Source organism: Poeciliopsis prolifica, unplaced genomic scaffold (genome assembly GCF_027474105.1).
Source record: "Poeciliopsis prolifica strain line A6 unplaced genomic scaffold, Auburn_PproV2 SCAFFOLD070, whole genome shotgun sequence".
Lineage (NCBI taxonomy): Eukaryota > Metazoa > Chordata > Actinopteri > Cyprinodontiformes > Poeciliidae > Poeciliopsis > Poeciliopsis prolifica.
The window spans coordinates 141,886-166,569 of NW_026562445.1; the positions used below are offsets into that span (position 1 = coordinate 141,886).

Genomic DNA, 24,684 nt, shown 5'->3' on the forward strand with positions numbered 1-24,684 from the left:
GCTGCGTGGCCAATGCCAGAATTGAAAATCTTGTTAAAGTTGCGTGTCGCAGGAATTCCAGAGGCTGTTATTTTTGCAGAGGAGAGTCTACTAAATATGAATGTGATTTTTCTGCTGAGGTGCCCAAATTTCTGCACCCCTCAAGTCTTTTCTTCATGCATGTTACACATTTTCTATTGAATCCAATAAACCTCATTGTCCTGCTAAAATATAACAAACAGCTGACCCAAATTTGGGAAATGAAAATATTTAAGACTTTACAGTATAACTTTTTCATATACTGTAAAGTCAGGCTAATCAGCAGAGGCAGGAGAACCCCATAGACCTGTTGGGCCGCTGTGGTTCAATCAGAGCAGGCCGCCTTCATGGAGCAGCCGAATTTGATGGAGTTTTTCCTTCCACCAACGTCCAATAATCAAACCCACATAGTTTTTGGGATTTTACCTCCAGAATGAGTTTAATTACGCAGTGAATGAGTCGAGCCGAGCTGATAATCAGCTGACAGCAGCAGGTGGAACTAACAGGCTCCTGCTGGCCTACTTATCCTGCTCACTAATGCTGCATAAGCTCTCTAATGCTGCCTCACACACTCTGTGATACACACACACACACACTTCTGACACAGCTAGCTCCTTCCAGCTCTGGAGCCGAAGCATGAAGACATGAATCTGTGACAAATCAGATCTGCAGCCAGCGAGGGCAAGACTGCGGCCAACCGCAGGCCAGCCGGACGGAGAGGTGAGAATTTTACTTTATGGCCATGTGAGGCTTTGCTGGACCAGCAGGAACCAGTAGAACCAGCTCATTCAGCAGGAACCTACTGGGTTCATGTTCTACTGCACCCATTTGGATCCTATTTTCTGTCCATTCGACTCTAAATCCACTGTTTGGAGGAACTCAATTATTTATGCTAAATGTCAAAATAATGAGAGAAGTTTGTTTTATTTTCGTCCGTCTCTAAAGACATCCAATATTGCATTATCATGTGGCTCTTATTGTTTTATCATTATTGAAGTTCATCTCTTGCTTCTCAAGAACCAAACATGAAATGAGTTACATTAGTTTAGTGAACAGCTTCATATTTAATTGTTCAAAATAAATCAGCTGAGGATTTCATTCTGATTTCAACGATCCATCAGTAATCTTAAATTATGAATCGGTGATTTCTGCTCCTGCTGGGCTTTAAGTAGGCCAGTGACACAGAGGCCTATGTCCAGGCTGGACTGAAGTCGATTCCCTGGGTGACAACAGTCAAAGGGTGGCATCACCATGACGACCTGCATCTGTTTCCTGTCCCACCATCACAAACATAACCTCCCTGGGACAGGAACTGATGTCCTCAGATCAGTACCTGTCCCTCCAGGCGGGACAGCAGGTCCCCTCAAGTCCTCTGGTAGGTTTGGTGGAGGACGTGTGATGCTGTGGGCCTGTTGCTCTGAGAGCATGGCAGCATCAATTGCTTGGAGCACATTTAAAATAAAAATCTGGTTCTTCAGCCAGAAAATGAAAAGGTGGACAATACATAGGTCAAAGGTCATGAACAGAGAAGTGGTTCAGCAGACACTGAAGGGACCTGAACCGGAGTCCGTCCATTCAGCTGCAACAAGACATCCGTTTAATTTCAGGCTGCTGAATAGATCTGAAGTTCCATGGAGAATTCCCAACATGAACCAGCAGCAGCTGCCAAGGCCCTGGAGCCAGGCAGCAGCAGCAGCTGCTGGTTCTGGCAGATATGGACTCACCTGGAGAGCAAGCACAGGTTGCTGATGACCAGATGTGCCCTGAAGAGGTGGTCAGACAGGACCAGGAGCTGCTATGTTTCCCAGTATGGACTGGGAGGAGAACGTCTTCAGCGGCTGCTGATGTCATCAGGTCCGTCCTTCATGATGGACGGGAGTTAAAGGGTTAAACAGCTGTTTGCATCAGTCCAGTGAAAACAGGGACAATCACTCTGCCTCACCCTGCACAGTAAAAGCAGGAGACACTTTGCTGGTTCTACTGGTTCCTGCTGGTCCTGAAGGGACTTTCACTTCTGGAATGTGAAGCAGCTCCTGCAATGAAGGACTTAGTGGAGAGAAATCCTTTCTAAGGAACGGAGTTAGCTGAAAGCCGTGACAGAACTCTCCTTTGTGGTCAGCGAACGCCTCGCTGCTGCAGCAGACAGAATCGAGCAGCAGAGGTTCTGCAGCGCATGCTGAAGCTCACGGCTGTGATGAAGACGAGCAGAGCGTCCCGACTCGTCTCCAATTTACTCACGTTCTCATTAACTCAGGCAGCTTTGACCTCCTGCCGTCCCCGCCGCAGGACACCGCTGACCCGCTGAAACACAGCACATCTGAACGTGCAGGATAATCCTGGAAAAGAAAAACATCTCAGTCAGGCTGAGATTTGGACTTTGACTAGGCCTTTCTGCTGTAGACCACTCTTGTATTGATGATTCGGTTTGGACCAAACTTCAGAAGTTGGACAGATGGACTCACATCGCCTCGAGGACTCTGGTCTACAGAGGAGTCCAACGAGGGCGAGACAGCGGCCGACCGCAGGCCAGCCGGACGGAGAGGTGACTGCAAGGAGCCCAGGAGTCCCACATCATTATGGATGATGGACAGTCTGCCAACACAGACTGTCCATCATCTCTGTTCTGGTCCCCTCTGTCCAGAGGACATTGTCCTAGAAGTTTTGTCCTTCCTCCAGATGCAGGTTGGCTAACCTCAGTCCGGCAGCCATCTTGTTTCTAGAGAGATGAGGCTTGTTCAGGGTCATGACTCGTAGTGGTCCTACAGAATGAGACCTGTAGAGATGGAGCTCTTGGGGTTCCTGTCATTTCTCTGACCTCTGACCTTGGGATGAATCTGCTGGACCTGAAATGTTTTCCTTTTGGGAATAATCTTGGACAGACAAATAGTTAGGAGATTACCTTTGACCCTTCCTGGGTAAATAAGAAGTGTCAAGGCTTCCATATCTCAGATCATCATTTTAGCACCATCAATAAAATCAGGAATGAACCTTAATCCAGAATAAGGTGTTTTATGTTCCAGAGCATAACTTGCTCCTTTTCTAGAGCTGCTAATAAAGACGATGATCTGTTGATGTAAAGGCGACTTTATTTATAGAGCAGATTTTCAGCAACAAGGCAATACAAAGTGATTTACAGGATTTAAAAGGAAATACAAACAAAATAACAAACCAAAGGAAAGACGTGGGTCTCTGTCCACACCAACAGTCTGAGATGTTTGTTGATAAGCCAGGTATACACAAGCTACAAACAGCAGAAATCCTGTCATCATGAGTAAATCCAGGGTGAATCCCGCTGGGTGTGTCCCGACAGGACAAAAGGGCTCAGTCTGCTCATCGAGAGAATTTGATCAGTTGCATTGAGAGACCGGTTGACCAGATCCATAATTTGTAGATTTGGAGGATGTGCAAAGAAAGACTCCAAAAATATAGAAAAAGACAGGGAGGGAGCAGAGGGGAAAAAAGCATCCGCCTTCACTGAGAGCAAGAGAGGAAAAGAAAATCTGCGTTTCAGAGTCGAGCTTCATCTGCTGACCCCAGATATTCTGATCCAATGGCTTCTGTTGTAAACAGGTGAAGGAAGAAAATGTCAAGGATGTTCTGTCTGCTGCTGTGGCAGCTAGTTCTCAGAGTTTTTTGCCATGTTGCAACAGGTAATCCATTTACTATATTATTAGTTATTGGTGCTGCTTCAGTACATTAACTGCGTCTGTTTGGTCCTCAGCCAGTCTATGTACGGCCGGCTCCAACATCTTTGCGTCTGTCAGGGAGAACAGCCCAGCAGGTCAGTTCATCTCACACATCAGCATCAGATCTGACCCAGGTGCCAACACCGTGCGTCTGTGCCTGACCGGACCAAATGCCAACTGGTTCTACTTAGAAGGTCGAACCATCAGACTCAACTCGTCTGCATCCAGAGTCCTGGACCGAGAGGTACGGCTCAGACCGCCCTAAAACTCAGTGCGGCATGTCTGATTAACCAAAGCATCTTTGTTTCTCAGGTTCTGGGACCGTTTCTGATCGCTGAGCTCACCTGTTATGAGGACGACGTCAAACAAGTAAGTTCAGAGAACACGACCAGAACATACACACCAGTCAGTCCAGCAAGGCAATGTAAACTGGTTTCAGAGCCACTACAGGATTCTGGTGGAGATTCTGAATGAAAATGACAACAAACCAAAGTTCCTGGAGGAGTCCATCCAACCGTTCAGCATCAGCGAGGTGAAACTTCTCAACAAATGGATTTCAGGAGAACCTGTATGATCTCACAGATAGTACAGGAACCACTTATATGTCAGTCTTTCATTCTTCTGCAGGTTGCAGCAGTAAACTCTGTGGTTTTCACTGTGAAGGCTGTCGACTCAGATGGAGATACGATCAGCTACACCATCGACCAATCCTCGGTAAAATCCCCGTCTACTTGTGGCCCATTCAGCATCAAAGTTTCAGGATTCGTTCTGCAAAGCAAACCTCTGTCAGGTAAGTTGCATCACCTGCTGTCTGTTACCTGCAGGAAGATGCATGGTTCTTCAGGATCGACTTGCCCAACAGTGGGAAAGTGGTGCTGAGCAAACCTCTGGACTACGAAAGCAGAACTCGCTTACAGATCATCATGTGGGCCCAGGTGAAAGTTTGGTTGTAAACAGGTCCAGCAAGAGTCCAACGTTACAAATTTCACTACATGAAGAAGACTACTACATTGTGTAGTCAATGTGATGATGAGAGTCTGTGGGCGGTTCTGTTTGAAGGAATCAAACACTGAGGAGAAGTTCAACATCTCCACTGTCCTCACCATCGACATCGAGGATGTTGACGACCAGTATCCTCACTTCCTGCCCTGCACACCTGTGTCTCCAGGTGTCCCGATCTGCATGAGCCCAACCTACACAGCCAACATCACACGACAACACCAGGTAAACAGCAGCAACACCTGCACCCAAAACGCCGGTTCTAGTGAAGGAGTGACTGTTGGTCTATGACGACCAGAACAGAACCTGGCCGTTTTATTGATTGGGATGTGACGTTTAAACCAAAGCGCCGACAGAGGAGAAACAGATCCAGTGATCTTGACAGGAGAACCAGAACTCCCTGCAGATTAGGGAACCCTAAGAGGTGCTGGAGAGGAAGGCCTCAGTTTTAGCCTCGCAACATGATTGGACAAACCAAAGATACTGTCAGGAAGACAGAAGGGTGGGTTCATTTTACACTAGACACCACATTTGGAGCCTCAACCTGTGTGACGGAAAGACCACAGGCAGAAATGTTGTTTTGGTTAAGCTGCCAACACAGACTGAGCTTCCAGGTGTGCCAATTTTCCCTTTTGAGGACTTGGCTCTGGAGTTTTCTCCTGGTCCAATCAGAGCCCGGGATGGCGATCGAGGCATCAACGCTCCTCTCATGTATACGATCCTGTCAGGTGAGCAGAAATCTGCATTATTATCTCAACATGACAGCTCTGAACAGCTGACCAGGAGTGACCAGGTGTGTTTTGGAGCCCACAGGTGACAATCATGGCAGGTTTGTGATGGACAATAGGACAGGTGAGATCAGGCTTACCAGAGCTGTAGATGAGCGTCAGCCAGGAGCAAACTTCACGCTCACCGTCATGGTAACAGCAGCACTTCCTTCACTTTCTTTTCCAGTCTCCGTATCGTGTTTCTGATCAGCCCGTTCCCGCTGCTGTCCAGGTGTGTCAGGTAGAGGACCGGTTAAAGTACAGCGTGGCCACGGTTGTGGTCAGGGTTCTCAGTGAGAACTCCTTCCCCCCAGTCTTTAACACAACCACCTTCAAAGGCTTCATCATCCAGAGCTCAAGCCCCGCCGCCATCGTTTCCACCTATGGGAACCAGGTGTTGCAGGTCCAGGTATCTGACCAGGATTTCTCTGATGTAAGAAAGCAGATAGGCCCTCCTGTACTCTGTCACCTGAGTCCCACCTGTCCACTCACCACTGCTGTCCAAAAGCAGGGAGTGAACCCAAACATCCAGTTCTTCCTCCATCCACCGTCCCGACTGTACCGAGTGACCCAGGAGGGGGTTCTGATCGCCCGGACGGACCAGCTGAGGGCCTTTGACAGACACATTCTGCAGGCGAGTTCGATCACACCTGAATTGATGTTAGAAAACCCAGTGAGGTGTGATGTTTGGTCCATCTCCTGGTTCTCAGGTGGAGGCAGAAAGTCAAACAGCAGAAGCAGCAGGAGACTAAAAGCTTCCCAGCGTGAATCCACTCCAGCTCCACCTGCAGGACAATCAGCACGCTTGATTGTCCTGCAGGTCGGTCACATGGGCTGCAGGTTGATAACATCACAGAACTCCACACTGCCTCCCAGTCCGTCCTGGGGTTCTGCCGTCGGAACCAAAGTTCTCTGACCTCAAACTGAGAACCCCAGGAGTCCTGCAGTTAGAGCTCAAAAAATTAAGGGAACCTCCATGGAGAGACTCAGAGCCCAAACCAGATCCTGGATCTGATCAGAACCAAAACCGGGCCGGTACATTTGTCTGACATGGATTGAAACTCTGATAACTTCATTAATTACAGTTGACAGGTGGATGAACGCTCCACTGGTCCAACAAAACCAGGATCTGGTTCCATCTGATCAGAACCAGCACAGCATCTAAACAGGTTAACGAGCTAAATTATGGATCTTTGTCAGAACCAAAACCCAGAACCTTTTGCCTCCAGGTTTATAAATCAGTTTTTATCAGAGTTGCTCCTGACGGAGGCGAGGCAGCAGCTGATCTGTCTGCTGCTCAGCTCTGCAGAGATATATTCAGATAAATATTCAGAACCGGGTTGTCGGACTGGTAACTTTTTCCAGCAGCTATTGATAGAGGAATCTGATAAAAATTTCGCTTTCTTCCGATACAAAACTGTCGAGTTCTCGTCTCTTTCCTTTGAGCTCCTCTACTAAACGGCGCTGAATGGAACCACGCTCCTCGCCTCGGCCCGCTGAGCTTTTAGTTTCTGTGTTCTGGAGCTCAGACGTGGTCAGTCTGACACGGCTAATGCTCTGAATGTTGACTTCCAGGTTATTGCCAGGGATGAAGAATCAGGAGAGGAAGTTTCAGCCTCAGTGGACGTTGAAGTCCTGCAGCGAGGACAAGCAGGTGAGAACAGTCTGGGAGCCGACTAGTGCACCTACTCACTGGCGTTCTGGTGCAACGTGTTCTGTTGGTGTCTCATGGTGCGTTCACTGACCCCTTCCCTCTTTTCCAGTGCCTCATGGTGCGTTCACAGAGCAACAGCTGTTTGGGGATGTGGACAGCAGGTTGGCAGGAGGAATCGCAGCACTGATCCTGCTGACGTTTCTGTCAGCCTTCTTGTTTCTGCTGCTTCGATTCGTGCGAAGGCGCCGGCCGCAGGAAGCTGATGTCCTGCCCGTCACCACAACCTCAAAGCATCAGAAGGTGAAGATCAAATAAATGAGTTCTACTGAATTCATACAAAATATTTTTGTTTTGAAGAGCTTTTGGGAACAAACCTGGTTGTCTTGGAAGCAAAGAGCTGTAGAGGGGCAGCCGGAACCCCAGGGGGCAGAAGACGACACATCTCCTGAAGAGGAAGTGAAACCAGATGAAGCTGACAGACCAACCTTCATACCAGATGTTTAGATGAGGAACCTCAGAATCCTGGTCCGCCGGATTAGGGTTCAGAGTTCTGTTGGACCATATTAAATAATCTAACAGCACCACTTAAAATGAACAATCTCCAGCAGCTGATTGGTAACAAACATTAACTATGAAAAAGATTCAGAACCTTTAGAAGATCCGGTTCTGATCAACCTAGTGTTAACGGTGAAAATTGACCCAGACTGATTCTGGTACCACAAACCTGCTAACTGCTGAACACCAACACCAGAGTTAGGGTGTTGGGGAGGTCAAAGGTCAGCTTTGGGTTCTCTGTTTCCTCTTCAGCTTCCATCCATCCTCCAAACAGGAGGAAGCTGCAGTTCATTTCACACCACTGATGACTTCATCTGCAGAGTGTCCCAGCTGTAGGGAGACATCTTCCTTCATTTGAGGACATGATGGTATTGATCCTCTCTGGTTCTTCTCTAACCTTCAGGTGAGTTCCAGGTCTCCAGGCTTCATGGATGAGGCTCTCCGTCGTCAGGCGTCCTTGCGGTCAGGCAGCTTCCACGGCAGACAGGGTCTCTACATCCGGAGGCAGTCTCTTCCTCCTCCAACTTCCTCCTTCTCAGCAGCTGACAGCAGGTCCAGACCTCAGTCTCCATCCTCGGAGGTCTCTCTCAGCGATCCAACAGGCCGCTGCCGCTTTCAGACGGATCTGTTCGTCATGGTAGAGAAACCTGCAGGTGTGGCGTCCGGCTGGAAGAGGTCATCTGACGTCGCCGCAGGCCTGCAGGTCCATGGTGGGATGCCCCAGAGTGACAAGGACATTAACACTGACCAATCAGGGGACACTTGAAAGATTCTTCCAGCCAATCACAGATCAAGACTGTCTGGGACACGCAATGTGTGATTGATTGGCAGATTTAAACTCATACTCTCTTTGTTTTTAGTGGTTTAAATGAAAAATGCCTTCAGAAATTACTTATGAATAAAACCATGTTTAACTTCTGTTTCAAAAAACAATGTGGACAAAAACAGGAAGATTTTCCCCCGAGACTTTAACTATACCTGCAGTAGTGAGCATAGCGACCACCAGGGGGCCCACACGAGCCGACTCCGTGCCCTGCATCCTGAGATGGAGACAAACACAAATAACAGAATGAAATCCTGTTTCCTCTTTCCGTCCCTATGGTTCTGATCGGATCGTCTGAGAAGTTCTGCTGATTCAATCTGCCTGGTGACACTAGGAACCGAAGGTCTGGCCCTCGTTTCAGGTGGGAATAAAAACAGCAGTTGAACTCAAAGAGAACTTTGTTCATGTTTCTAATGGATCTTCAGGAATCTGATCAGTAGCCAGAAAAACATAAATATTTTAAAAGTGACAAAAGATGAAGTGTTTTATTGACCCAAAATGTAAAACGTTTAGAAAATATAAAAGCGAAGTTTTCATATTTCATTTTTTTAAATTAGTTAAGTAGATCTTCAAAACACAATTTAAGAAGCAACATGTAAAACCAATATAGGAAACAAATCTGTAATATAGTTATGTCATTTATACCAGTTATCCAAGCATATAAGAGCTACTGAGACCGGAACCGGACCCAGAACCGGCTACAGCCCCCATCAACTTTACAAGAAATGTTTATGTGTTTATTGGTCATATACTGCCACCTAATGGCTTCAAGTGGTTTGTCCTCCAGTCCAGATAAACTACTGCCTCCTAGAGGCCAACTCAGGACCTGCAGCCGTCTCAGGCGCATTTCCAACCGTCTCCAGTTTTTCCCTCCAGTAAACGTTCTGGGCCAGGAGTTCTAACATCAGAAACTGATTCAGGAGAAAAACATTAGCAGCTTGATGAAAACCAGGCCAGTTCCAGACAGGATGACTTCACCAGAACCAGGTTTAGTAAACAGGAGGTACTGTTGGGTTGTTGTTTGAAGATCCAGTAATGTCCAACCAGCAGGACAGAATCTGTCTGCTCCCACAGCCCGTGAATCACTGCTGACCCACTGGGACTGGTTCTGTCCCTGGATGACCACTTACATTTCCGGGTCATCCAGAAACTCTGGCCATGGAAATGTCTCAGTGGACCCCTAAACCAGATGAAGAATAATTTCCTGTCCTTTTCATCACCATGGCGATGAACTGCAACCTCTGGCCTCGGGTTCTACAGAACTGGGTCAGCGGAGGTCCGCCGTAATGGCCACCTTTCTTCTGCCCGGTTCTGGGTCTGACCCATCTTGGATCACCGGAAGTGTTGACCTCCAGGAAACCGCGCGAGTCCAGTCGGACCCTGCAGAACGCTCCAGAATCCTGCGCGGGGTCCTGGTTGGTTCTGCTCTGAAGGAGGAACCTAAAAGTTTACTGAAAAACACCCACACGTTATTAACCTGCAGGCACACGTCACAGCCCGGAAACTACAACCCCGATTTCAAAATAAAAGGCTCAGAACCTCATGCTGACGGATTCCTGCTCTGGTGAAAATGTTCTGCCGGTTCGGATCATACAACAAAAATGATTCCTTCAACAAAACCAGCTTCAGATGAACTTCAGGGCTTTTCTGCTTCAAGCGATCCGAGCTGCAACTTAATCTGTGACCAAAACACAAAACGCTTTTATTTTGAAAGTAATGCCATCTTTGGCGGAAGCAGTTTTCACGCAGACTCACTTTACTTCAGCAAAGACACCCAGAAACTTTGTGTCGCGCGGTACCGCTCCGGTCCGGTGCCGAACTATTCGTTTGTATGTTGGTGGTTCGGTGCACAAAACTGTTTCACACCAAAAGCGCAGAACCGGAACCAGGTACCGAGCCAAGGTGAGTTCATCATCCGCGACAGACCGACTGGTTCCGAACCGATTGGCTCATCAGCCGAACTGGTTTCTGAGTTGGATCATCTGCAGAAAAACTTGAACCCAGACCAGTTCAGGAACCGGTTCGGACCCCAGGAAGCCATGCTAGTGCAGTTGGACTCAAGACTGCGGATCCGTCCAGAACCATAAGCCCACTCGTCCTTCTGCCCACAGGTCCCAGTGCTCCCAGCGCTCCGCCATGAGCATCCAGCCCCGCAGGATCCGCCTGAAGCCCTGGCTGCTGGCCCAGGTGAACAGCGGCAGGTATCCGGGTCTGCAGTGGCTCGGTTCGGAGCAGCGGCTCTTTCAGGTCCCGTGGAAACACGCGACCCGCAACACGCCGATGTCGGAGGAGGAGAACACCATCTTTAAGGTTCGGTTCCGCTGGGCCCGGGATGAAAGGGGAACTGGGCCGGGCCGGTTCGGGACCGGGCCAGAACATGTGCTTCAGTCTTCCTGTTGGACTTCCTCCCTCTGCAGGTTTCGGTTCTGCTCAGCGTTGTTCCGCTTTCTCTGCTTCCTCTTTCTGGTCGCTGCACCGCCAACCAGAACCAGAACCTGGAGGCTGGACCCAGAACCTCTCCATCCAGGCCGGAAGCAGCACCCGCAGCATCTCTCTGACCCCTGACCCCTGCTTGTTTCGCAGGCGTGGGCCGTGGAGACCGGGAAGTACCAGGAGGGTGTGGACGAACCGGACCCGGCCAAGTGGAAGGCGAACCTGCGCTGCGCGCTCAACAAGAGCCGTGAGTTCCGGCTCTGGTTCGACGGAACCAAGGAGACGCCGCTCCGCCCCTACAAGATCTACGAGGTCTGCGACGGAACCGGCGCCGCAGGTGAGCCGACCGGACCGTCCCGGTCCAATCTACGGGATGGTTCTGACGATGTTCTGATGTGGTTCTGTGTTTCAGATGGAGCCGAGGACGATGAGGAGGTGAGGATCAGAACCAGGTGAACAGGACCTAATCGGATAAAGTAGATCAGAACCAGCTGACCTTTTCCTCCTGACCTTTCCAGATGCCGGACCTCACCGAGCTCTCCATCAGTAAGTCCCTCTCCAGCGTTTCTATGGTGACCACTGACCGCCTGACCCGGTCTGACCCGGTTCCGTCTCTGTAGACCCTCGGACCGAGCTCGCCTCTTTTCCGCCCTTCGGGTCGGCCCAGGTGATCCCGATGCCGCTGCTGCCCCTGACCTCTGACGTCCAGCCTCGGGGTTCACCGGCGGACCCGGGGAGCTTCGACCCGGCCGGACTCCAGAACCTGAACCCTCTGTCCTCCACTCAGCCAGAATCCATGGAGGCCAGCAGCATGGAGTCCGTCCAGAGCCAGTCGGATCATCAGAACCAGCAGCCCTGCAAGTACGACCTGCTGAGCAGTGTCCCATGTGAGTCCGGTCCAGTTCTGGTTCCTCTGCTCAGTCAGTCTGCCAGTACTCAAACTAATCAGACCTCCTGGTTCCGAGAGGACTACTGGTCCAGAACCAAAAGGCTCTGCAGTGGCTCGGCCCAAAACCGGTACAAAAACCCTGTTTATTGAAGAGGATCGGTGATTCTGGACTTGACTAGAGACCCAGAACCGGTTCTACTGACCCTCATAGGCTTAGGGTGATGACGTCATCATCTCCTCAAATTGTGATTTGTCAAGCTAGACCTGCAAGGTTCGATAGGTCCAGAACCTGAACAGAACCACCATCTGGACCAGGGTGGAGGTTCTACCAGGTCATGTGATCCCAGCTGGGTTCTGATCAGACCCGTGTTCCTCCAGAACTCTGAAATGGGTCCAGTGCAACAAGTTACTTTTAAAGAAACTATATTAGCTACTTTAAAATAAAAAGGACCGATTACTATACTGTAAAAATAACTATTACCAGGGAAAGAAGCTACAGAAACAAAATGTCTTTAAATATGTAAAACATTTTGGATACCCTCTTTATCATTTATGCTGAACTGAAACTGAATCAAATGGAGCCTGAAAGGAAACGAAACGATCAGTAAAACCAAGCTTAGCCTGCTGGGCAGCGCCGCCATCTTTATACACCGAGCTAATGATATTAGCCTCACCTGCTGGCGTCATCAGCCATCCTGGTTACTAGCTTAGTTGGTCAATGAGCTCAAAGTTTCTTGTGATATATATAACAGCGTTTCTTTCACATGTAGATTGATTTGTGCTGTGCTTTGTTTAGCTTAGCTTAGCTATCCGCAGCGGTTCTACCGCTTGTGTTTATTTCCTTTCCGCTCGTTTGCGAAGGCCCGCCCAACTCTGCCTTTCATTGGTGTACAGCGACTCTTTTAGTTTTCCTCAGCCAATCAGCAGCAGAGATGCAGTATCACCTAGTATCAGCGCGCCAGAGCTGCTAAGGCAGTTAACGCTGTTTTGCAGAATTCCGACCGACATTTTGACATTTACTGAAAAGGACGTGGCAGTTCCAGACACTGAGAGCTTTCGCTGATTGAACATGATATTTTTTCAAGTGAATCAATTATTTCAAAACGAAAGACAGCAATAATACATTTTCATAACACATACAGTTGCCACTGCCACTAATTGAACAGGTGCTGCTGTCCTCCCTCAGCTTTAGCTTTCTGCCCGCTGAACTAAAGTCATGCTCCGCATTTTATTGTCAGTACCAGAAACGCTGTCGCAATGAAGAAGTAAGGTTTAGTTACTGAACAAAGAGACGCCGTTAGTCCCTTCAGGGGTCATGACCCCAGGGCCTCTCCTGTCTTGGTTCTGCAGTAACAGATCTGGACCTGAAGTTCTGGTACCGGGGCCGGGCCATGGGCTCCCTGACGGTCAGCAACCCCCAGGGCTGCCGGCTCTACTACGGCCACCTGGAACCGACGCCGGAGCAGGTGGACCTGTTCGGTCCAGTCAGTCTGCAGCAGGTTCTGTTCCCGGGAACGGTGGAGATCCAGAACCAGAAGCAGCGTTTCTACACGGACGCTCTGCTGGATGTGATGGACCGCGGTCTGATCCTGGAGATCCAGCAGCAGGACATCTATGCCATCCGCCTCTGTCAGTGCAAGGTATTCTGGTCTGGCCCGGGAATGCCAGAACTGGGTCCACCCAACTCCATGGAGCGAGAGAGGAGGATACGGGTGTTCAGCCTGAACGACTTCCTGCAAGGTTCGTCTTCTGACCCAGTTCTTCGGGTTCCTGTAGGCCAGGGGAGCTCTAGTCCAGTCCTCCAGAGCGACCATCCTGCAACTTTTCAATGCATCTGAACACACCTGCTAACGAGCCGCTCATTAGCAGGTGTGTTCAGAGCTGATCCCGGTCTGTTGGGGAAAGGGTTCTTCTAAAAGAATCTTGAGGACTGGACTTGAGCACTCCTGCTGTTGGCGTTTCTGTCTAGACAACTTATTCTGGGGTTCAGCTCTTGCGACAGTTTGCTTCTAACAGCGGTTCTGGTCCACAGGGCTGATCTCGTTCCAGAAGGGCGAAGCTGCCAATCCGCCGCCATTTGACGTCTTCTTCTGCTTCGGAGAGGACTGGCCGGACAGGAAGCCTAGAGAGAAGAAGCTCATCATGGTCCAAGTGGGTGGCCGATGGTCACGTCGACCCGGGTTCTGCTGGTGCGGGTTATAAAGGTTCTGTTGATGTGCAGGTGGTTCCGGTGGTGGCCCGGATCCTGACGGAGATGTTCTCCGGAGAGCTGGCCTGGTCCACCGACAGCATCCGGCTGCAGATCTCCAACCCGGACGTGAAGGATCAGACGGTGGAGCAGTTCAAGGAGCTGCAGCGCCTGCTCCAGAACCAACTGGGTCCAACCGGGCCCTGGGCCCCCGTCGGCTCTCTAGAGGCCTCTACCGGGTTCTCCATGGGGACCAGCTGAGACCAGAACCTGGGGTTCAACCTCTGTTACATCACAAAGGGTTGGGTCGTTTGTAGACCAGAAAATTCTGATTCCTTCCTGAAGGTTTTATTTGGACTTTGGCTGCTTCAGGCTCTGGTTCTGACCGAATCCAGACCTGGCTTCTGAACAGAACCCATTCATCACAGTTCCAGGTAGTTTGGTACTGGTAGCTGGTTGGTCAGGGGGACCCAAACCAGACAGAAACATGGTTCTGGTTCTGATCTGTGGGGAATTCTTTAGTGGTTCAGGAGCTCTTCTGGAACCTAATCAGTTGGACCTGATTAAACAATTTCCGTCTGGCAAGTCCGGTACCACCATGTGTCCGGGTCGGAACCACTGCAGTATTCTGCTGCTGGTCCATCAGAACCATTTCATCAGTGATTCTGTTTGCTCTCTGGCGCCGCCCGGAGGACAGACCGGGCCCTGCAGCAGGAACTAGTCTAACCAGAACTCCCAGTCTCAGGTGAGGATGACTGACCCTTCATCAGGTGGGGTCAGATTACAGAAACACCTGAGCTCAGGCGTTAATGCCCCCCAGTTACTGGTTAGACTGGTCCCAGTGTGTCTCCCTTTCTAAAACCACAGAAGAAGAAGCAGAGTGTTTTCAGCTGTTTTATTGTTTACAGCAAGGCTACATCACCACTGATGTCATGGTGTCAGTCCGCCTCATTACCCACAGTCCTCTCTGTTTCCATTCATGGAAAAACAACTAAAATAAACCAAAGATAAAAGGTCAAAGGTGACGCCAAATCCTCCAGCGTTCCGCCATGCGGCCCACAGCATCATGGGAAATTTTTTGGCTCTGTTTTTTGGCACGGACAGAAACATCTTGACCAAAGTCCCAAAAATAAATCTCTTAAAAACAGTTGAGCAGGCACGTCCTGATTAATCGCCTCCGAGGGTCCAGCAGGAACCGGTCCTGACCCCGCCCACCCACAACCACCTGCTGCAGGTGAGCTGGGGGGTGGGCTCCGTCCGTCTCTCCTCCGTCGGGTCACAGAGTCCCGTTTCACATTCAAAGTCCCTCCGTCTTCCTCGTCTGCAGTCGCAGCTTTTTGTCGTCACCTCTGAATGTTGGTCAACTAAAGATTTAACCTGAGGAAGAGGAGGAGGAAGAGGCGCGCTTTCAGCTCTTCACTCATCTCAGGACACTTTCTATGAAACCACACTGTAAAAACACAAGGTATTTTTTTCTTGTTTCTACAGCAAATATCTTGAGATAAAAAAACGTTTCAGCAGGTAACGTCTCCCTTGTTTGTGTTTGCCTGAAATTAAATTTTGTTCTGCAAACAATAAAGAGATTCAGTTTAATTCAGTAACTTATTGTTGATAAATAGCACCAAAGATATCAGGACACTTTCTATAACTCACCTGGAAACACCTGAGGCTAACGCTAACTGCTGCCTAGCGCTAACGTGGGTCGAGGGCACAGGAGTCAAACTCCAGTCCTGCAGGTTTAGATGAGCCACAGGTACAAAACGCTGGAATGAAACGGCTTCGTTTCCTCCTCCTGGTGTAGATCTGATCTCCAGAGCCTTAATGACTCATTATTCTACTCAGGTGGTGCAGCAGAGGCTCATCTAAAGGTTGCAGGGGCCCAGCAGCCCCCCAGGACTGGAGTTTGAGACCCCTGGCTGAGGGAGTCACGTTATGTACTGGGTCGGTTCTACGGAAGGTAGCAGGAAGCTAACCGGCTGATGTGTGGTGAAGGACTCCCAGTATTCCCAGTATTCCCAGTGCCTACCTGGTGTCATGAGAAGCTGCAGCTACCGGTACAGCCTGGTAAACTCTCTGATGGCCCAGCACACCTGCTTGCACTCCTCAGCACTGAAAGAGAAACACACACATGAAGCCCGTCTGGTTTCAGGGCAGGGCGAGTCTGGACCCGCTCCCGCCGGTTCTGATCCAGTTCTGATCCAGCAGCGCCCCGCCCGCCTTTGGGCCCGTCCCGACACAACGCCTCACGATGAGTCATCCCGACGCCTTCGCCGGAGGCTGATCGGGTCAGAACAGGAACAGAGACCGGGCGACGCGAATGAAAATAAAATCAGATTTTTTATATTGATTTAAAAAAAGAAATTACAACTGACAGAAAATATTTTCAAGGGGATTTTATGTCAGTCAAACTGAATGATCATTTTAATTTATGAATAAAAGTGTAAAATAAGCATCTGATGTGAGTTCCTTCTAAATAAACTCATGAACATTCCTCCTTTTAATCTGTAATAGTCCTACTTTATCCTCTTCAATAAAAATATAAATCTTAACCTGGACCTAAAACTCCGTCGTAAAGTCAAGCAAGATGGCCGCCTTGGGTGCCATGACATCACTGAAACCCAAGAAGGCGATTGGTGGAAAACCATCCGATTTCCAAAAAATGAAATCAATCACCCAGTGTCGGTGCGGCCCGGTTCTGACCCGCTGGACTCACCTGGTCACCTGCTTGTGGAACTCGGTCAGCTGCTTGTGGGTGACGGTCACGGCGCCGCCCGCCGTCTGCTTCGGTAACCCCTTCAGCGCGTTCTCCAGCCAGCGGCAGAACATCTGGAACAGAGGAGCGGAGTGAACCGCGGCTCCGGAGCCGGACCGGGACCAGAGCCGGCAGGACTCACGGGTCGGTCGAACAGCATGACCTCCCAGAGGACCTCGGCCACGTCGGGCAGCGTGTACGGCGGCAGGCAGAAGCAGCAGGAGTGCAGCAGCTGGTTGATGAGCTGCTGGCCGTTCTGCTCCATGGCCTGACCAATCAGACGCTTCCGCAGCGCAAAGTCCTCCTCATGCTGAGGGCGAGCGAGAAGAGAGAGAGAGAGATATAAACCCAGTGAACGGCACCACCTGCTCCTCCTGGAGCCTCCGGCCCGGTTCTGGTTCCGACTCACGTCGTTGCCGACTCCAGTGTGGATCAGGTCTCGGATGAACTTCATGACGCTGCAGTTGGCGTCCCGATGGTCGAGCGACGTGGCGGCGATGGCGCACTGGATGATGTGGACCACGATGCTGCTGCCTAGCAATGTGACAGGACTCCTCTGGACGAACCTGGGGACGGAGGGGACATAAAGGGACGGAGGGGACATAAAGGGACGGTGGACGGCGCTCTGATGTCTGTCCTCGTGTCTCAATGATCATCATGCGATGATACGCCCAAAGTTCATTGAGAAGCTCCGAGACGCTTCAGAACCGTCACCGACCCGCTGAGACGCTGCTCTGGTTCTGCTGCTTGGTGTTTCAACCTGTTGCTAGTTTTGGCCTGTGAAGTTTTAGCAGTTTACGGTGAACATGTGCCAATAGGAAGCCGGGTGAGCTCACCTGGTGGCCAGTCTGAAAGGTCGTCCACGGTGTCCGGGTGGTTCCTCAGGCTGTTGGGCTGCTCCAGCAGCTGGAAGGTGGGCATGCATAGCGCCGTAGGACACACGGCAGCTCCTGGTCATGGGCCCAGCAGGGGGCGTGGCCTAGATCAGGTGACGACGGCTTACCTGCAGCATGTCCAGCAGCCCCTGCCTGCAGCCCTCCTCCATGCCGTACTCGTCCACCAGGATGCTGCCCAGGTACAGGAAGCAGGAGTGCGGGTACACCTGGTAGACGCTCACCATCTGGAGGACAGGAGCCCCCCGTTAGCGTCACCACGGCAACAACCACCCGCAGACCCCGTGCCGAAGGCGACTCACCTGAGTGACGAGCGGCTGCAGCAGGGAGCGGAGCCTTTCCGACGCAGCGCACGGCGAAGCGCAGGCAGCGGCAGCAGCGCTCCACGATGCGATTGTCGGCCTGGTGGGCGTTGAGCGTCTCCGACAGGACGGGCCAGATCTGGGGGGTCAGGGATCAGTCTGGGACAGGTTTGGACAGGTAAAGTCCAGGTGTGCGGCGCCTCACCTCCTGGATCACCTTCTGGCACGGGTGCGTCTGGCCGTTTCTCCACGATGGGGTTCGTGTGTCTGAGGACGAGACGATGCGTTCACTGTCTGCGGCGGCGGCGGAAATCTTCCTGCGGCTCCACTCACCTGAAGATGACGGCCAGTCGGTCCAGCCACACCGTCGGGTCGGCCGACTTCCCGTTCCTGGACCGCTCCGCCAGCAGCTGCGGGGACAGAACCCAGTTGGACCGGTTCCGGCTCGGCGGCACCGGTCCGACCTGGAGCGCACTCACCTTCTTCAAAGCCAGAACCTGAACGGCGCACAGATCGCTGAGGCACTCTGCGATTTTCTCCAGGGGCAGCCGGGCCAGAACCAGCGCCGTACCTGCACAGAGTCACAGCCGGACCGGTCAGAACCGGCAAGTCCAAACGGTCCCTAAAGCAGAGCTGCAGGGGGTTCCGGGTCCACACCCAACTGGTTCCCTAACCAGAACTGGGCCTGAGTCCTGGAGGAGACCCAGAGTCCTGACTCATGAGCTTCTGCTGCTTAAAATAAAAGTTCTATTGGACCCGCCCAGGAAGCTTTGGGACATTAAAGGACCATTCTGTTTTATTATTCTGAAGAAATGTCCCATTCTGCTGATTGAAACTTTGAAATATAAAAACAAATTGGCTAAAAATCAGATGGTTCAGTGAATGTTTGATTATTTCTGATCAAAGATGGATGTGAACAAAATATTGATATTGATTGTTCAGTTTTCATGTGTTGTTGTTCAGTCAGGCGAATGCACAACGCTCTCCGTCCGTAGCCGCGCCGCCGTTAGCCAAACCTGCAGATGTAGCTGTTAGTAATTCAGCGCCGCAGCAAAGAGAAAAATAACCGGTGAAGAAGAACTAAATATCTTCTTGTTTCTTGTTCTGTCAGCTGCGCTACAAACAGACTCGTTGCCATAGCAATTTACAACAACACCAATAATACCAACTCCAAAAACACGCAAATATTTCATACACAGAGATGAACATATTCAGTCATTTACATGTTCCTGTTTTTAGGCTTGAGGTTTATTCTGGGGTTATTAATGGTAGCCATCAGCTCATTGGCTCATTTAAACTCCTGATCTGTCACATTTGGGATGTGGTTTCCTTTTTCTCCTCAACTTGAAACGAATCAGTGAGTCCAGCAGCACATCTACATGTTATGGTTGTCAAAGTCAAGCTAGCATATCTGCACTAGCTTCCCTGGCTGTTCTTGTTACCCAGTTAGTTCTGGTTAGCGAAAGCCAACAAGCGCCAGCTAGCAGCTTTGTGTCCTCCAGCAGAGAGACGGGGGCGGGGCTTAACATGTGACATCACACCGCAGCCAGTTAACGATTAATCAATGACTAAATGAATTGTTCAATAATCCACTAATGGTTTTAGCCACAGTTGAGATTCTTTCTACAGCCGGATCAGAACCAAACCTTCTGACCCGGTTCTGACCCGGTACCTTTGAGGAGGCCCACGGCGGCCTCTGTGGACAGGGCGAAGGAGTCGAGGGAGCGGGCGATGTCCAGCAGCCCCTGGAAGTGCTGGGCCATGTGGTCGCGGCACACCGAGCAGATGTTGTGGATGGCCTTGGCCGCCGCCGACGCCAGCGGCTTCTCCCTCAGGCCCTTCATCAGGTAGTTCAGAACAGGGTCTGCAGAACGCAGAGCCGGATCAGAACCGTCGGCCGGTCGGATCCGTCGGGCCCCGACCCACCCGGACCGGTCCGGTCCACCTACCCAGGAAGCGCGGGTTCCGGTCCACCACCTCGCTCATCTCCCCCACCAGCTCGATGCTGGTGTAGCGCACGGCCACGTGCACGCTCTCCGGCAGCAGCACCACCTGCTGCAGCACCTCGGCCACCGTCGGGTTGTTCTCCCTGCAAACAGGCGCCGTCAGCGCTCTGGGCCTGGTGCCGACCCGGTTCTGCTCGGCAGCGGTACTCACGGGTCGACGCTCTTGGCGATGGAAGCCATGATGAAGAGGACGGCCTCCGTCACCTCCCAGGGCGGGTTCCCCTCCTTCAGGGTGGAGTACAGCTGGAAGACAGAGCGCGGCATCAGCAGGAGGCCAAACCGGGCCAGAACCGGGCTGAGGTTCCTGCGGTACCTGAGAGAAGCACTCCATGGAGCCGACCAGGAAGATCACGTCCTTCACCAGGTCCGACACTCTCATCCTGAACTCCCCAAAGTCGTCCGTTTCCTCCGGGATTCCCTCCTGTGGAGCGAAGCAGAACTGAGTCAGAACCGGGCCAGAACCGAGTCGGAACAAGCCGTTTCGGAGCCTTACGTGGTCCGGGTCGAGCTGGCAGTGGCGGGCCAGGCAGTGCAGCAGCCGCTGGATGTACGGTCGGAAAACGCCGTGCAGGTTGGCGTCGTTGATCTTGTAGAGATGCTCGCCCAGCCGGTACCAGAAGTTAAAGGAGATCTCCACGACCTGCAGACAGAACCGGGTCAGAACCACGCCAACAGGACCGGTTGTGTGTTTTCAGACCCCAACAGGTTCTGCCCTGGATTAGTTCAGGCTGCAGAGCCCAGCTAGAACCAGAACCTGACCCAGTGCAGTTTCTCAGAACGTCGAAGAGATGAAGTGATGAATAGCCTTCAGAGCCGCTGACTTAAAGGAGCTCAGGGTTTCAGCAGCTTTGCAGTTTTCTGGAAGTTCCAGATCTGCAGTGCACAGAAGCTGGATGCTGTTTCTATGAACCGGAACCAGAACCAGCAGACCTGAGTCGTCTGGTATGTTGATCCAACAGCAGCTGATCTTTAATGTATTGAGTGATTTATAATCAGTGATACTAAAGTCTATAGACAGAGCGCCATGTCGACCTGCTGACCTCTGCTGACCCACTGTCTGCCTTCCTGCCAGCCAATTGAAGGCGACCTATGACCCCTGATGAGTCTACTGCCTGAATCAGATCAGGATTAGCCGGTAACGCTAACCAGGCCCGGCCCGGTCCGGTTCCGGTACCTCGTACTGCGGGTGTCCGGCGCAGATCAGCAGCAGCTCCAGCGTCCTCAGGTCGCCCATGCCCTGACCCGGCGTCCGGACCGTCGTCTCCAGGAACGTCTCGCAGAGCTCCGTGAAGATCCGGCAGTAGTTCAGCACCCTGTGGACACAGAGCGGCCGTTACCGTGGCGACCAGTCCGGGCCGCCGCCCAGCCGGCCGGATCCTTACTTGTCCAGGTCCTCGCGGGCCACGGCCATGTGGTAGGCCGTCTCCAGCGTCAGCACGCCCTGGAACAGCTGCAGCGCCAGAGCCACGTTGGTGTCCACGCTCTCGATGGCGTACAGCGCCGAGCACACGCAGTCCGACGCCGCCTCGTGCAGGTTGGTGGACGTCTCGTCCCTCTGCTGGGACACGGAGCGGAACCGTCAGAGTCTGGGGACCTGGACCGAGACCGGGGCCAGAACCGGAACTCACCAGGATCTGGAACAGGACCATCAGCAGCTGGCTGCTGGCCATGAAGTTGCTGTCCAGGACGCCCAGGTTGAACCAACTGCCCAGGCAACGGAACACCTTGATGAGCATCTTCTCATCTCCGCCCGCCTTCTCCACGCAGGACGTCTGGGGACGGGGTGTGCCGGGGGGACAGGGACGTTAGAGAGATACGTGGCGGACAGATGTACGGATCGGGCGGCCCCTAGTGGTCCCGTGTGTCCCTACCAGCAGGGCGACCACCGTGTTGGAGTAGAAGGCCAGGTCTTCGATGATCTCGCTGCGGCGGTTGGCGCCGATCCGCAGCGACCGGCTGTGGACTTCCTCCGGAAGGACCGTCAGGATCTCGATGAGGAACGGCATGGAGCCCACGTCCTCGTTGTACCTGAGGGGGCGGAGCCACAGAGTGGGGTCAAAGGTCGGCCGGGCGGCACAAACACAGAGTGGCGAGACGGCGAGTGTTCCTACTTCTCTATGAGCGTGTGAACGCAGCCCTTCCAGGACGCCATCTGCAGGGCGAGGTCAGCGATGGCAAGGGCCAGCTGCAAGACAGGACCGGGTCAGACCTGGGCCCGGACTGAGTCAAAACCGGGTCAGGCCAGAACCACTGATGAAGCTAAACATTCGAAATAATGTTACAGAGAATCGATTTTGCATCAAATCCTGAAATGGTGCCGCTCTCCCATCATGCTTCAGTCAGAGGCGCTGTAACCGGATCAGACTGCTACAGGAAACCCCCTCACAAACTGATGATGCTCAGATTCATCTGCAATCCACATTATTGCAGTAGATTACAGGACATTAAATCCTGGATGACACAAGTTTTTGTTATTGTACCAGAACCTCTGAACAGAACCTGATCAGTAGATTATTGATCAGGATTAAACGATCCTCCAGTGATGAAACTTTTAACCAGGATGTAATTTAATCCCACAGGAAACAAGTTTGTTTCCTCCTTTAATGTCCTGAATATTGCATAAATGATAAACCTCCTGATAATCTATAACCTTATCCGTTGATCTGTTGCCTCAGGCTAAACTCTTTAGTTAAAATCCTTCAGCTGATCCAAAATGCTGCAGAGTTCTGATGCCAACCAGAACCAGATCAGATTTACAGTATGATAATCCAGATTAAAATCTCAGATTGTCACATCGAAAGCCTTAATAACCAAACTGCTGCTTTCTCCTACTACTCTCCGCCTCAGCGGCTCCGCCCTCTTGGGGTGGGGCTTACCTGAGTGACGATGATGGGCGACAGGTCTTTGAGGTTCTGGATGTGGGTCAGCAGGGAGTCCCGCAGTGCATTGTGGGTCTCTGGAGGAAGCTCATAGAAGGAAGTCTGGATCTTCATCTTCATGGTCTGCGCGGCAAAGTAACACGACTCCACGTCCTGCTTCAGCTGCAGCAGCTGGTCCGAGATCTCCCAGGCAAACATCTGCACAGGACAGGAAGTTACATCACTGAGCCGCAGGGTGCGGGGCTTAAGCATGGACCGGTTTTGCAGAACAGAACAGGGCCAGATGGTCCACCAGAACCGGGTCGGGGCTGATCTGCTACAGAAGTCCTCAGTGACCCTGGCGCATCCCCAGGTCAGGAGGTCACATTTTAAATGCAGAGGAGGATCTGGAGCTGTTCTCCAGGATGTGAGAGAGCAGCAGACATGGAGCGAAAGACTTTTAACTTCTGGAGTTTTCATGAACACCTTCATGATCAGCAGGACGTTTCCTCCTAGACCGGGTCTACAGGGGAACCATGACAGCAGGCTTCACCTTCAACTACAGACACTATCTCTAAGGAAACCGTTCTGAATGCCGAGCCGAGTTCAAGCACCCTGGCCCACTTTCTCCCCCGAATCTCTGGATCTGGTCTCAGACCTTCTCGGGTGATCCGGGAGTACTTTCAGGTAAATCCTGCCGATTCTGGCTGGAGTCTGGCTTGAGTCTTGCTGAGCTGTCAGTCACAGCAGCACCAGGCCTGCTGGGAATTAATCTGCTGCTTCCGCATAGAATCAAACATTTTAATCATAAATCTAATTATTAGTGATTAATTGAACTGATCTGATTTAAATTTCGTCCTTTAAATGCCGGATAAAGTTAAAAAAATGACCGGTTCCGTTTCTGTTTTGATCCATTCATTCCGTTAGCTTAGCCACCATGCTAACAGGAACAGGAGCTCCTCTGAGACTGCGCAGCTTGCCACACCTGTCCGCTTCCCCCTCAGGTAACTCATTCAACCCAAACCGAACCCTCGCCAGACCCAAACGGAACCAATCCCCAGGGCTCTCACCGATCTTTGCAACTCTCCGAGCCACAGCGAGGCTCGTTCCTTCCCGGACGGATCCGGGTCGTGGTACAGGGCCTGGACCGCCTGGTAGACCAGCGTCAGGCTCGGTTTACCCCCCTCCATAGCGCCCTGGACTCAGGCTCCCGTAAGGCAGATTGTTCGGTTCGTCTGAGGAGCTAAAAAACCCAAAAACTACCAAACGGTCCGAGTACCGACCGCCATCTCACACGGGCTCTTCCGGGGACAGCCTGAATCCTGTTCCGACTGGAAACACGAGCAAAGTATTTGTTCCTCTCTGCGAGACAAGAGACGAGTTTATTGAAGACCAGAATCGGAACCAGAATCAGTTTCATTCGCCAAATTTGTGCGCAAACAGGCAATCTGACTTCGGTACTGTTTTAATCAGAATGAAGGGATTTAAATTAGAAGCACAGAAAAAAACCTGTGTTTTTATTTTCTATATGAAGAGAAAATTATATATATATATATATATATATATATATATATATATATATATATATATATATATATATATATATATATATATATATATATATAATTTTTTTTCTATAAACACATATTTGTGTGTGTTTAATTATTCCTCAGCATGATCAGCGGTTGAAGTGGTTTTTAGTTCTTACATAAACATAATTATTAAGTCATTTTAATGAGAGATTAAGTCTACCCAGCATCATCACCATATTCCAAGTACAGGGAAAAGGAAGAGGAGAAAATCCCACTCAGAGGCCCCAACTGGAATTCAGAAGGACTAAGACAGGAGGTGCTGGAAGCCC

The 24,684-nt window shown here is 51.2% G+C and overlaps 3 protein-coding genes and 1 long non-coding RNA gene across 6 annotated transcripts; 2 read left to right on the plus strand and 2 right to left on the minus strand.

Moving 5' to 3' along the window:
- The first annotated feature begins 605 nt into the window (after positions 1-605).
- cdhr5-rs (cadherin-related family member 5, related sequence) lies at positions 606-8,935 on the plus strand. Of its 2 annotated transcripts, none has more exons than XM_055020802.1 (15): positions 606-738; positions 3,589-3,668; positions 3,740-3,948; positions 4,017-4,073; positions 4,144-4,236; positions 4,332-4,418; positions 4,529-4,639; positions 4,764-4,928; positions 5,341-5,431; positions 5,517-5,623; positions 5,703-5,903; positions 5,982-6,104; positions 7,046-7,124; positions 7,234-7,424; positions 8,083-8,935. In XM_055020802.1, exons 2-15 carry the CDS (start codon positions 3,602-3,604, stop codon positions 8,443-8,445), a joined length of 1,944 nt encoding a protein of 647 aa, XP_054876777.1. In that variant the 5' UTR covers positions 606-738; positions 3,589-3,601; the 3' UTR covers positions 8,446-8,935. The 2 variants fall into 2 exon arrangements, with proteins under 2 accessions (XP_054876777.1, XP_054876778.1); XM_055020803.1 differs by lacking the exon at positions 606-738 and adding an exon at positions 2,516-2,560.
- Positions 7,337-8,238, minus strand: LOC129351952 (uncharacterized). Its single transcript, XR_008604815.1, has 4 exons — positions 8,077-8,238; positions 7,849-8,009; positions 7,499-7,569; positions 7,337-7,408 (listed from the first exon to the last, which is right to left on the minus strand). It is a non-coding gene; the product is annotated as an uncharacterized LOC129351952 (long non-coding RNA).
- Positions 8,936-10,164: 1,229 nt separating the features above from the next.
- Positions 10,165-15,613, plus strand: irf5 (interferon regulatory factor 5). 2 transcript variants are annotated; one of them, XM_055020805.1, is made up of 10 exons: positions 10,165-10,404; positions 10,614-10,812; positions 11,086-11,272; positions 11,348-11,370; positions 11,454-11,481; positions 11,556-11,602; positions 11,723-11,822; positions 13,175-13,564; positions 13,857-13,975; positions 14,046-15,613. In XM_055020805.1, exons 1-10 carry the CDS (start codon positions 10,334-10,336, stop codon positions 14,271-14,273), a joined length of 1,392 nt encoding a protein of 463 aa, XP_054876780.1. In that variant the 5' UTR covers positions 10,165-10,333; the 3' UTR covers positions 14,274-15,613. The 2 variants fall into 2 exon arrangements, with proteins under 2 accessions (XP_054876780.1, XP_054876779.1); XM_055020804.1 differs by having other exon boundaries at positions 10,167-10,404; positions 11,556-11,822.
- On the minus strand, positions 14,894-24,139 carry tnpo3 (transportin 3). The gene is given in 26 exon segments (XM_055020799.1): positions 14,894-15,389; positions 16,039-16,121; positions 16,726-16,838; positions 16,907-17,074; positions 17,174-17,330; positions 17,601-17,619; positions 17,622-17,693; positions 17,767-17,884; positions 17,960-17,990; positions 17,992-18,098; positions 18,165-18,203; positions 18,205-18,226; positions 18,293-18,369; positions 18,439-18,530; positions 19,632-19,823; positions 19,909-20,048; positions 20,117-20,208; positions 20,279-20,386; positions 20,459-20,605; positions 21,140-21,278; positions 21,348-21,520; positions 21,594-21,737; positions 21,837-21,993; positions 22,077-22,150; positions 22,842-23,042; positions 23,894-24,139. Coding segments are annotated over 25 exon segments (2,763 nt in total). The 5' UTR covers positions 24,014-24,139; the 3' UTR covers positions 14,894-15,389; positions 16,039-16,060.
- Positions 24,140-24,684: the final 545 nt, after the last annotated feature.

Excerpts from the sequence above, each read along its gene's own strand:
- cdhr5-rs (XM_055020802.1), top strand. The coding sequence starts at position 3,602 with ATGTCAAGGATGTTCTGTCTGCTGCTGTGGCAGCTAGTTCTCAGAGTT. Across the intron at positions 5,432-5,516 it reads CATGTATACGATCCTGTCAG|GTGACAATCATGGCAGGTTT; the intron begins GTGAGCAGAAAT and ends TGGAGCCCACAG. Across the intron at positions 5,624-5,702 it reads ACTTCACGCTCACCGTCATG|GTGTGTCAGGTAGAGGACCG; the intron begins GTAACAGCAGCA and ends GCTGCTGTCCAG.
- irf5 (XM_055020804.1), top strand. The coding sequence starts at position 10,334 with ATGTTGGTGGTTCGGTGCACAAAACTGTTTCACACCAAAAGCGCAGAA. Across the intron at positions 10,813-11,085 it reads AGGAGAACACCATCTTTAAG|GCGTGGGCCGTGGAGACCGG; the intron begins GTTCGGTTCCGC and ends CTTGTTTCGCAG. Across the intron at positions 11,371-11,453 it reads GAGCCGAGGACGATGAGGAG|ATGCCGGACCTCACCGAGCT; the intron begins GTGAGGATCAGA and ends TGACCTTTCCAG.